The 11,369-nt window shown below is 49.8% G+C and overlaps 3 protein-coding genes across 3 annotated transcripts; 2 read left to right on the top strand and 1 right to left on the bottom strand.

Annotated features, from left to right (window-relative positions):
* Positions 1 to 1,295: 1,295 nt before the first annotated feature.
* On the top strand, positions 1,296 to 1,949 carry Z518_05230 (uncharacterized protein; the record flags this gene model as incomplete). Its single annotated transcript, XM_013416044.1, has 1 exon — positions 1,296 to 1,949. One exon carries the CDS (start codon positions 1,296 to 1,298, stop codon positions 1,947 to 1,949), a length of 654 nt encoding a protein of 217 aa, XP_013271498.1.
* A 3,313-nt stretch (positions 1,950 to 5,262) lies between these two features.
* On the bottom strand, positions 5,263 to 5,904 carry Z518_05231 (uncharacterized protein; the record flags this gene model as incomplete). Its single annotated transcript, XM_013416045.1, has 1 exon — positions 5,263 to 5,904. One exon carries the CDS (start codon positions 5,902 to 5,904, stop codon positions 5,263 to 5,265), a length of 642 nt encoding a protein of 213 aa, XP_013271499.1.
* A 4,306-nt stretch (positions 5,905 to 10,210) lies between these two features.
* On the top strand, positions 10,211 to 10,548 carry Z518_05232 (uncharacterized protein; the record flags this gene model as incomplete). Its single annotated transcript, XM_013416046.1, has 3 exons — positions 10,211 to 10,247; positions 10,306 to 10,412; positions 10,468 to 10,548. 3 exons carry the CDS (start codon positions 10,211 to 10,213, stop codon positions 10,546 to 10,548), a joined length of 225 nt encoding a protein of 74 aa, XP_013271500.1.
* Between the last annotated feature and the right edge of the window lie 821 nt (positions 10,549 to 11,369).

Raw genomic sequence — 11,369 nt, forward strand, 5'->3', positions numbered from 1 at the left:
ACGGCACTCGCGGTTCACGGCTCAGCCCCCCGGAGCCTGAGCCAGGCAACACCCCAAGCCCCTTGGGCCCTTGCAACTCTTTCCCGTACCCCCGGTCACCGCCAGTGTCGACATCTCCTGTGGCTTTTTATCTGCCCACGACCACCGACTGCCGTCCCACAGGCCAAAATCAAGTTTGCCTGGACTGGCAGCTGTCTCCATCACACCGAGCCTTCACGCCTCACACGTCGCGGGTCACAATACACCCGGCGGCCATCGAACCCCCCCCGCATCTCATACTTTTCAGGCGGTCTACTGACCGACAACCAACAAAACCGAACTACTCTCTCTCCCTCATTCATTCGCATTTCGAGTCAGCGGTGCGGAACACAACAAATCACCTTCGGAATTTGCTACCTCCTGCTGTGCCTGGCTGCTGCCTTCTTCTGCGAAAACAACACATAATCCTCTTGCCTGCTCTCGAGCCTTAGCTTTGTCGTATATTTCCTTCACCTCTTTCCTCACTGCCTACTTATCGCAATCAACTCCCCTCCCCCTGCGTCCATCACTCAACGGTCCGCAGCGACTGGAACAAGCGATCCAACGCCGCATTCCAGCCAGTCATACCCTAGACGGCGAACTACTCGCAGAACCCCGGACACGGTTGCCGTAAAAGCGACTGAGATTTTGCCATTTTCTGCCAACCTCCCCACAAGCCGAAGCACGGACAAAAGAAGGGGTGGCCACTGCCAGGATTCGACTCTCCGCGTCCCCCGTCCGTGCTCCGATCAAAGGCCAACCTGGACTCGCCGAGGTCGCATCCGACACACCGGATTTTCGCCATCACATCACGGAGAAGGGGGCAAATAGCCATTGCTTCTACTTAATACATCTTCTCCCTTGACACTCCTTCATCTTGACCTTGAACAAGCCCAGACAACACACCTTCATATACAGCCGCCCGACGAGCGATATCCCAACCACTCGCCCTTTTGGTCCACCACACCCTCTCTCCAGCATCCGCGGCAAGTCAACCGATCACATTGCACATCACTCTCCCAGTCACCCCCCCTGGTCAAGCGCGTATTATTATTGCCGACGAACATCCGTGATTCGCGTCACGGTAACACATTTGCATCACCACCCGCAAAACATCGCCACAGCAATTGCCGGAAACACACATCCAAGGCAACCCAAGTCCGAGACTGGCTGCCAACAACAATTATAATCCGACCGACCGGCGGGCAGCATCAGCATACAAGTCTGAACTTCGCCGTCGCGTTCTTCCAACTTCACATCCTTCGACTCCAGCAAAGATGTTTTTCTCATCACCCACCTCCAACATAACCCCAGCTATGACATCGGTGGCCATGTCACGCTCAGACTCGCGCGACTCAACCTCTTCCACCAACACCACTTCGTACGCGCCCACATCCGCGTACTCGGCCCTCCTGAGCGCGTCTCCCACCTCGGCGTGGCCAACTTCTCACGCACTAGCTCGCTCAGACAGCAATACATCCACGACCCCTTCACAATCCTCACAGACATCTTCAGTAGCCATGCGACGGGACAGCAGCAACTCAGCTTGGCTCCCCAGCCCCTACAGATCATGCATGTCATCGTTCGGCTCGGAACCTAACTCTTACTTGTCCGACGACGATCTCCTCTGCCCAGCTGAGGAGATGAAGTTGCCCATCGAGACCATTCCCACTCTCGCCCCCAAAAAGGAACTCACCACCGAGGAGCAAATCGCCCTCCTCCGTGAGTTGCAAGAGAGAGAAAGCGCCTCCAATCATCAACAACAACAACAGGCAGCCGCACATTACGTGCGTGAGGCCGAGGCAAGACGCAAAGTCGTCCGCTTCGCCAGCCACACTGATACTCCTAGCAAGTCTCGCAGACCGAGCACAGTGAAGAGACGCCAGAACAGTGTCCGACGTGGGTTGAGTCACTTGAACGGACCTCTTTGAGACGGTGGAAGTGGTACCGGGCTGGTCCCTGGACCACATGACCTGATGTTGTTGTCTGTCTAACCTTGCAAGCGACGTGATTTATTTGTGATTGATTTATGTGAGCGAATCATCCGCATCTGCACACGGATATGGTACACATGCGGCCCAGATACCCTGCCTTGAATGGCATTAGGAACGGATTTGGCTGAGTCGTGCATCTTATGACTCCCACCATTTTACACAGAGGACCATGGCATCGATACATACCTCGAATATAGTATTACTAGCCTAATATCACACCTTTTATTATTCACAACAGAAGCTTGGTTTTCTATTCTCTATTTCATGGGTTTCAGATGTTCCAACTGACTCACATGATAGCATCGCCTCACTCAGGCTGTCAGTGTTGTGTTTTTGCTCTCAGTCGTGGTTTGCGATGTCTTAGCAGTCCAATTCTCTTGGGCTCTTGCGACCCGAGTGACCTCGATCGGAATTTCCAGCTGGATTCCGGACCATAAGCCCATGGGGTGTGATTTCCGAGAAAGCTGAACTTCTCAATGTTGTTTCATTTCAAACGATCGCGAGCAACGATGATTCTGAAAGTCTAGGATTTTCGTCTTCGGACACCTAGTATTGAACGCCGTAAACTCGCAGACCATTTCTCCGACTCCGCGTCTCGATAATAACAACCTGTGCAACTCGTTTACAAAAGCCCTCAAAATCCTGCGCGATCTCCATAATTATGCTCGACATGGGGGGGCCAATGGGCAGAGAACGCTCGCTTTCCGATGAGAAGTTCTCTACTTTTCCGTGGTTCTTCGGTGAGAAAGTGATGCCAAAACCTCGACAAAAGCAATGTGTTCTGCAATCCGAACCTTGCGCTACCCTACAAATGTAGGTGGGGGGGAAATGAGTTGTGGGATGCTTTTTTTTGTCGGTGAGCGAGATGGCAATTTCGGCCATGCATCTGCTCACTTGCATCTTCTTCTACTCTGTTTTGCTGTCCTTGCCTCATTTTTGCTTTTGTTTTGCTCTGATTTTACTGTGCTTTCCTTCTCCCAGCCCTGCAATGGAATATCGTACTCCTAGGTCTACTCAATAGGCCGTGAGGTGCGTACGTCATCTGCTCGGTGGTCAGGGGCGACAATCAACCTCTTGGGGTTACGTTATTTGAGTTTCGTTGTGTTGGCCCTTCAGCCTGATTATTGTTGTCCTCTACCCATCAGTACTCATACACACAACACCACTTAAGGGTGTTGACTCATCAACCGGAACCCATCGGGAATGGCCATAGGAGACAATTCAATTACCCAAATTGGGAAGCTTTTTTCTATTTGCCAGTTCCGGATTGTGGTACTTGTTCTATCCACCGTGGTGTCCAGGCTCTACAAAATCGTCGGATCTTACACCGCTGTCGGACCCGACTCCGTGTCGACTTTTGTCTTTTCCTTGACCTTGTGTGCGTCATGGACTGTCACCTTGCTATGTTGCATCAGGTCCCCCTTGTCCTACAACTTCACGTTCGCTATTATCGAATCAACATTTGTTAAAATTTCGACCCTCCCGTCCATCCATCGTCCACTTTTTTCCTTCGTCGGTCAAATAGTGTTGCGAACTTGCGAGAAAGAAAAACCCTTAACTTTCCCCGGTCGGTATAGAATACTCAAAGCAGCATAGTTTGCCCTTGAAGAAAATGCTATGCGTGGGTACGGTACGCTGAATACCGAGAGTAGAAGGACCGATAGAAGTGTGTGGGAGAAGTTTGAGATTTTTTTTCCCGGTCAGCGTTGCGTCGTGGTCATACTGGTGTGGGGGGGTTTCATATGCTTCTGCGGTACAGAGTGCAGGGAGCAGGGAGCAGGGAGAGCACATGGCAAAGCGGATGGAGGAAAGTGTCGAAGGTGGGTGGGAGGTTGGGTTGCATGGTAGGGGAAAGGGAAGTTTTCGCCCAAACTCTTTCCATTTATCATTTCTATCGGAAATTGATCCGAGAATTACTAAACCATCCCGTGACCACTGACACCGCCACTGTATTTCTCTCAACCACAGACATAGTCACAGCCACAGTACTCACATGACTCGGAGCGTTCTGACTAATGCTTTCAATGACTTAATTCAGCTACGGACGTACCAGAGCCGCAATGGTTTCAAAATGCCTCGATCAAAGTGATTACAGTCAAAAAGATTGTAAGAGACATTTTCGTCAGTCGTGTTTGCCAGGATCATACCTCGGGTGTCCTGGCTAAATCCTGAAATCATCGAACCTCAGATTTTGAGTTTCCCGCCTCTCCGCCAACCAACCACATGATCCGTGATGAAGTAGACGTCAATTATGTCATTCAAAATTTTCCTCAAGCCATCATCAAATGGCTGGGTACAGTCATCTTTGATGCAGAATCCCCGGATCGATGGATCAAACGGGTGCGGATGGGGGAGCGGAGTTTCGATCCGAATTTCTGAGGGGCTGCCGGGGGAAAGGGCGTGACAGCCCCCCAGACAGCTGTCATTGAACAGTATTGATTTCGTTCTTCAAACTTTGTCGGAGATAGGTGGAGTGACAGTGCCTCAATTGACCTCATCCTTAATTGCCCACATGTGGTAGAAGGCCGGATTTTCCAAATGTCAGTATCTTCGATTCCCCTTCCTTTCCGGAAATGTCTTCGACCCCTCCCCCTCCTCCTCTTTGTGGATGCAAAACAAAGAGTGAGGAACGCGTTGTGTCGGAATTCAACGAATTACCTTTGCTCGATATCTCAAACGCTATTGGTCAGGAGACTGACTCTCAGCGAAATTTTGTCATCGTATTGAGATGATTTCGCGACCATGTTCGTGTTTCATCAAGTCCACGAATATCATAGCGAATGTCGTAACGGGTACCAGGAGGCTGCTTCTGGGTGGTAATACCTATTTGTCTTGGCTAAAGTTCCACGGCGTGACTCCCGTGAAAGCTATGGAAAACGTGCTGCCAGGTTCGTCTGTGACTTGGGTTCGGATCTGGACGGTCTGGCTCTGTCACAAAACAGGTTGGTTTTCTGTACCATTGTTGTTGAAGGCTGACTCTTGAAGGGAGGAACTAGAATACCATGAGGCTGCCTTGGCTTGGCGAGGCTGAGGCTCCTTTTCTATCCGCGTACGTGCATCGTGACTACCGGGATGAAGAAAATTACGCAGGCAACATCGCAAGAATTGTACATGCTCACCTCTACAGGGTCAAATCGGTTTGGCAATACGTAAGTCCGTTTAGGTACCGATGTATCTGCAATACCCAAAACGTTGGGCTCTCACTCTAACACGGTAGCGGTAACAACACCCCTGGAGCCCCGTTGGGCCTTTACGTCACGAGCCTCCCCCTCTCATCAATCTCCCCATACACCACTTTATACCTCACGCCAACTAGTCTTTCCATCCTCCGCACTCCCATCACCTCACATCTCATCTCCCTCTGAAGTCCTGCAAACAAACTAATCCCCTTACCTAGTACAACCGGAACCGTAGTTAGTACCAGCTCATCCAACAACCCTGCTTCAAGAAACGACCGCACCGTCTGTCCGCCATCGATCCACACTTTCTTATAACCCTTGTCCACGACATGTTGGACGGTGGCTTCGATGCTCTCCACAAATGAAATGGCAGTGTCGTCGACGTCAAGTTTGACCGGAAGCGATACAGGAGTTTGCCTGGAGAGCGCGAGAACCGGAAGATCTCTGTACGGCCACTCGTGTTCTTCATTGCGAAGCTTCAGGACCGTTTCGTACGTCGCGCGGCCAAGGACAAGGATGTCCATTGTCGCTAACATGTCGGTGATGGTGGGGACGATACTACTATTAGTGCTGCTGCCGGCATGTTCTTCCGAGGTACCAGTGGGTGCTGGAGGCAGATAATTGATTGATCCGTCGGCGCGAGCGATGTGGCCGTCGATGGTGATGCCGAGGAAGGCCGTGGCGTGGAAGTCGTGAGAAAGAGGAAGAGACATATTGACTATGACTAGTACTAGTAGTGGAATGAAAATGAATTAAATCGAGGGAACAAACGGAGGAGGCGATGGAAGAGAAAGACACACTGCCTTGTAGACAAGCGTCGTATTCGCATTGCAGGTGTTCTGACAAGTAGTCTGAGCAGTGGATCTCTCGGCCAGTCTGCTTGCCCTAAATATCCCACCTTCATCGTCGCTTTCAGCGTCTCCAGTAACTATTTCCATTGTGTAGCTGCCGTTGAGTTGCCGAGATGTAGTGCGAAAGGACCATGGCTAGATAAACCGTTCCTTCAATGACTGGCAATGAGAATAGGCAGCCTAGCCTTTGTCTCCCTGATTCTTCTACTATATCCCAAATTTCCCTGTTCTTCCCAAAGATCCTTCACAACGAAGATTTCTTGTTCATTCTGAAACGGCACTTCAGCATGATTCGAAAACTCAATTCCTCGAAATTCAGAGTCCTCAATGGTTTCCTTCCTCCGCCGGGTCGGGAACGGGAACTCCCCCAGTTCAATATCGTATGCCATACCTTTGTGAGAATTTTGGGTTCATGTGCGTGATCTGTCAGGATGGTTAGAAGACGTGAGTCTCCACCAAGAGTTGATGGCTTGGAAATAAGTATGTACCAGGAACCCCTTCCGGGGGGTAATTTTATAAACGTTTGTGTAGACACACACTATCCAATGGCGTCAGATTTTCGGAACGTACCGAGCCTCGAGACACTTCGAAGGCTTAGCACTCTGACCGTTGCATTCAATGCTCCCCGAAAGGTCTTGGGTTTCTCAACCGATGTGGAGATCTGGGGAACCAGCCCTGCGAGCAGCAATGGAGGACTTTCAGATGGCCATATGTGCAATGGCGATATTCGCATTCGTGATGGAGAACGGAGCTATCAAATGAGTTGCCCTCTCCGGAACTGGTTAGCTTTCATTCTGGACTCGTGCGCGGATCCGGTAGAACTCAGCTCATTCCGGGGCCAGGCTCGACCAGCCGAATCGGTCCATAATATCTAGAGATGTAAGAATACCTCATGGTGGAATCGTAATGATATGAGGGTGCGGGAGCTAGACAATGACCGGAACGAGGGCGAGGCGGTCCGGCGGGTTCGCCCCATGACACGTGGCCTCTTCAGCCTCTATCTCGTTTCTCCATCTGGATACATGCAAAAGCTGTTATTAGTTGGCGACGATGAACAATGTCGCCCCTGTCGTCTCGGCAACAATTTTCCGCCGGAATCAGAGGAGTTGAGCGGTCAAGGCTGATCCTCGACCCGAGGGCACCGTCTCGAAAAGCTGTATGAACAATGGATAAGTGAACATCCAGTAAGCGAGCCGGCGTACGACCAAACCACTTCCTTCCTACCTCAGTTCCTTGCTAGAGGGATCGACGATGGTTACTTTCGGCTCCAGATATCGGGTTCTCACATGAGGGAGAGTCCGCAACAAAGATTCACTTTTACGGAGATTCTGAAGCCCAAGGACAGTGTGTTGTCTGATTGAGTGGTGGACCCCAAAAATGTTTTGGGAAAGTTTCCAGGGAAAGTCTCGTGCGATCGCAGAAATGTTAGTCAAGCCTTCAGAAGCTGCGAGGGAAGACTAAGTCCAGCACGGGTTCCAGCTATCGTATCAATACTCACGATTGGACTTGTCATTTTAGCCATAGGGAAGCACTATTCATGTGTTTCAAAAAGGTCAACGATGTAAATTTTGACCTGGTGAGGAGTTGTTGTCGACCTCGGCGGTTTCATCTGGGTGGAATAAGCCCTCCGATTGAAAGCTGGCCCGCAGAACCCTTTGCGAGACTTCATCAAAGTCATAGAGCAGCTAGCTCAGCAGAAGTGTGCCGGAAAAGTCGGTACAGGTTCCTTGACTGAGACGCCGATCGTGGGTGACCAGGATGCATCTCATGTTGACACTGGTATGTGCCAGAGAACAGGGTCTCGGGCTGGAAAACTGTTGCTCGCTCTTGGTCGGTTGTTCTCAATGACTTGGAAACGGCGGGTCCTTTGTTGTCGTCTAATAGATGGGGACGGAGTCAGGACTTATTCTACCTTGTTAAGCTCGAGGGATCTGATGAGGATTATGAGAGAAATGGAGCCTGCTGGTGATGCTAACATGATCTCAAACTTTGACTTGGGCCCTTACCTTGACTATGTCAGTGGAACAAGTACTGAAGGATAAGACATTAGTCCAGGGTTGTGAATAGCAAATACTAAGCTGAAACCACTACAGTCTGAATGCAATCATGCATGGCCGGTTCAGGATGAGTGTCGATGGATGTATCGACCGATTTCTGGATATCCCCAGCGCTATTTTCAGGAGGCCAGAGCCTTCTTTCAACCGTGTCTCCCCGGCCGCGATACAGTCGGGAGAAGTTGGCGGGCTCCATCTGTGAAGTTATTCAAAGTCAAATCGGAAAACTAGGAGGAGGTGGACTTTATGGCAGAGAGTCGTGCCAGGTGCAGAACATCAGTTAGCCCAATCTTTTGTCCTGCAGCGCTGACTTTGTCCTGGAGCTTCGAACAGGACAACCTCCTCCTGACATCCAACATTCAAATAACGGAAGCCGCACAAAGTCACCAGCGCAGCACCTTCGTCGGCTCGCTTTTCTGCAAAATCTGTGTATATTTTTCATTTGTGCTTTGGATGTATCACACCATGGAGATCGATGGATCAATTAGGACGAACAATCCAACTTTACAGGCTATCATAGATGTGTATGGTATCAGCGGACTTCAGGGTGGTACCCACAGCTATGTTGCCCTACCATGCAGCGTTGCATCTCGAATCACCACCAAGGCCTGGATGGCTCCGTTGTGGTATCATTTTCTTTCCCGGTCCCTTGGGCAACGCAATCGTATTGTTAGAGTCTGAAGACACATAAAACCATGTTGTGGTGTGCGGAAATTGTTGGATATATCGATTATGCAATATTCAACGTGGACTTTAGGCCAGGGAGAACTCAAATTTGACGACAACGGATCCAAAATCGCCAAATATATTGAAGATGTTGCCCAGGAATATATTCATCGACCAGAAGTACAGGAAACAGTAAAAAATTGCGAGGATTCTCGTTGAGATTCGACAGCGGTCCAGGACGCCAGAGTGGACAGCATGCCGTGAAGATAAAAGCAAAAGCCCAGAGGGATCATGATCTCGAGGCTCGACCTAGTTGAAACCAAGCTTCCAGATATTGTTAGCAGAAGTGCTTTGTCTCAAGAGCAGCTGGGTGCTGAATCGAGAGTCGCCAATGGAGTAACATCAGCATTTGTCCTCGCGACAGTTTGATTACTTGGACCTCTGCCCAAGTCAGAAGGATAAGGAGGACATAAGACTGTGAAGATTCGAGGATGAGAATGGACAAGACGTGCATAATGCTGAGGGAAGACTGTTCGGGTGATAAGCGAAGGAAAGGCATGCGAAGTGAAGCTGAAGTCGTGAACCAGGATTGTCGAGTAAGAAGGAATTGTTGATTGATGTCAAGTGTGACGTCGGGACATCTGATCGCTTGGAAGCCTCATCATGAATCTTGTTGAGGAAAGGAAAATCCATGTTCTTCGACATGTTCTTTTGTATTGACGCAAAAGTCATTGTCAATCGCTATCGGAATTGAATCAATTTCAGACGGAAAAGGAGCATACTGGCGATGAGAGTAACAGCATAATTGCAATCGCATAGATTCAACTCGGGCTAGCAAGAGATGAGCAAGGAGATCAGCCCAGGGAGAGGTTTCCAAGCAGTTTGTATAATTTGTCGTCAGGGTCGAAAATGTCAATCTGGTAGATAACATCATTGACGAGCAAAAGTGATATCGTTGCCTCGAGGCCACTACGAAGGTCTTGGTTCGCAACAACACACTCGAAGCTATCACTTTGGCGCCAGGATTTTTCTGGACTGTGTCAGGATGTAAATTCAAGACCTGGGCGTAGTCTGCAAGTCGGGTAGTCAAGGTGCAAAGGTTGAATCCTGGTATGGCAGACTCAATCGTATTTACTTCGCATTATCACCATGACCTACCAATTCTGGCGACATCCAGTATCCATCCATCTATCCCAATTCCTAGACGAGCTTCGAAGCGAGACACGTTGCTTATAATCGGAGGAGATGCATATTTCCAAGAAGTGGTCAACCGAAGTGGATGACGGGTGCAATGTGGTGGCGATTCGGCTCGTGGGAGTGACTGACTGACAGGGGAGGCTCCATTCTAGATGTGAGAAAGCATCGATCTTCTTCTTCCAAGGACCTTGATCCCAGTTGAATTAATGTACGAGGGTGGCTGGGAGCCAGGCTACGGAAGCCACGCGATCATGTCCGTCAAAGCTTCCGGTACCGTCCTTCGGAAAGGTGCGTGGTACAAGGTCCCCAGAAGTCGCTGAAAATTCTGGCTGACACGACTTACAAGAGGCCGGTACCTTGCATTTGACGCAAGAACGAGAAGGTAAAAAGGAACGAAGCACAATGCACATCTTGACCAGAATGGAACACAGTCAGCAACGGTTCAGATTTCAAGTGCGAGGAACAATTCGGTGTCATTGCATGGCTCACGAAGCTAAAACTCACTCAGGTGACAGAATACACTGGCATATTCTACAGCTCTTTTCGAGTAACCTTGGGACCGCAGCGACAGGTGTTTGTACGAATGTGAAGACGTATTGAAGTTACATGATGCCTCGCGTAAATCAGCTGATCATATGTCGGGATCTTTTGAACGTATTGTGCTGAGATCTTGACAAGCTGCGCGCTCTCTCACATCTCTATGGTACATACATGCGAAGGAATTTCGTCTAGAAGCGTCGAAAAATCAGAAAGGCTTTTCGTGTCGGCTTGAAATGCGGTCATGCACCGATTGGGCTGCTTCGAAAGGATGATTTAGCGCGGGCGCGTAGGTGCAGAAGCGTCTTGGGGCCGGGACCAGCTTTGAGGCTATTGTTTGACCCTTATCGCACTTATCCTTAAAACTTGCCTAAGTCCATTAAGGCTTGGTGATGAATGTGATATTCGCTTCGGTCATGGGTCGATAGTCGAATTATGAGTCCGATGGAAACAAATTCTTTGGCGATATCTCAATATGTGATTGTGAGGTGTAGAAACATTCCCAACGCCACGACCAAGTGACAAGAACGACTGCCCACCCGCGCAGACCACGTTTCTCCCACGCCCATGATTCTGTCTGGTGCTGGATCGTCCCGTGGCTTGGAGCGCCCCCCCATCCAGCTCTCATTGATCGACGTCAATTTTCCGAATCATAAGTAGTATTCCTACTTTAAATGCTATCGCATTTCGGAAACATAATTTCTTCGCTCGGCGAAAATTGCGGACTTGGTTTCTGCAAGGGTCCCTCTCTGAAGAGATCGACTGGTGTAAAAGGCCGTGCTGTTTCGCCTGTCGCGGGAGCTTCGGGCACCACTCCAGGTCATTCCTTTGTCCGGTTTATGCTGGTTCAGTCTTCTGGTGCCGCTTGTTCTT

The sequence above is a fragment of the Rhinocladiella mackenziei genome (genome assembly GCF_000835555.1).
Source record: "Rhinocladiella mackenziei CBS 650.93 unplaced genomic scaffold supercont1.4, whole genome shotgun sequence".
NCBI classification, from domain to species: Eukaryota; Fungi; Ascomycota; class Eurotiomycetes; order Chaetothyriales; family Herpotrichiellaceae; genus Rhinocladiella; species Rhinocladiella mackenziei.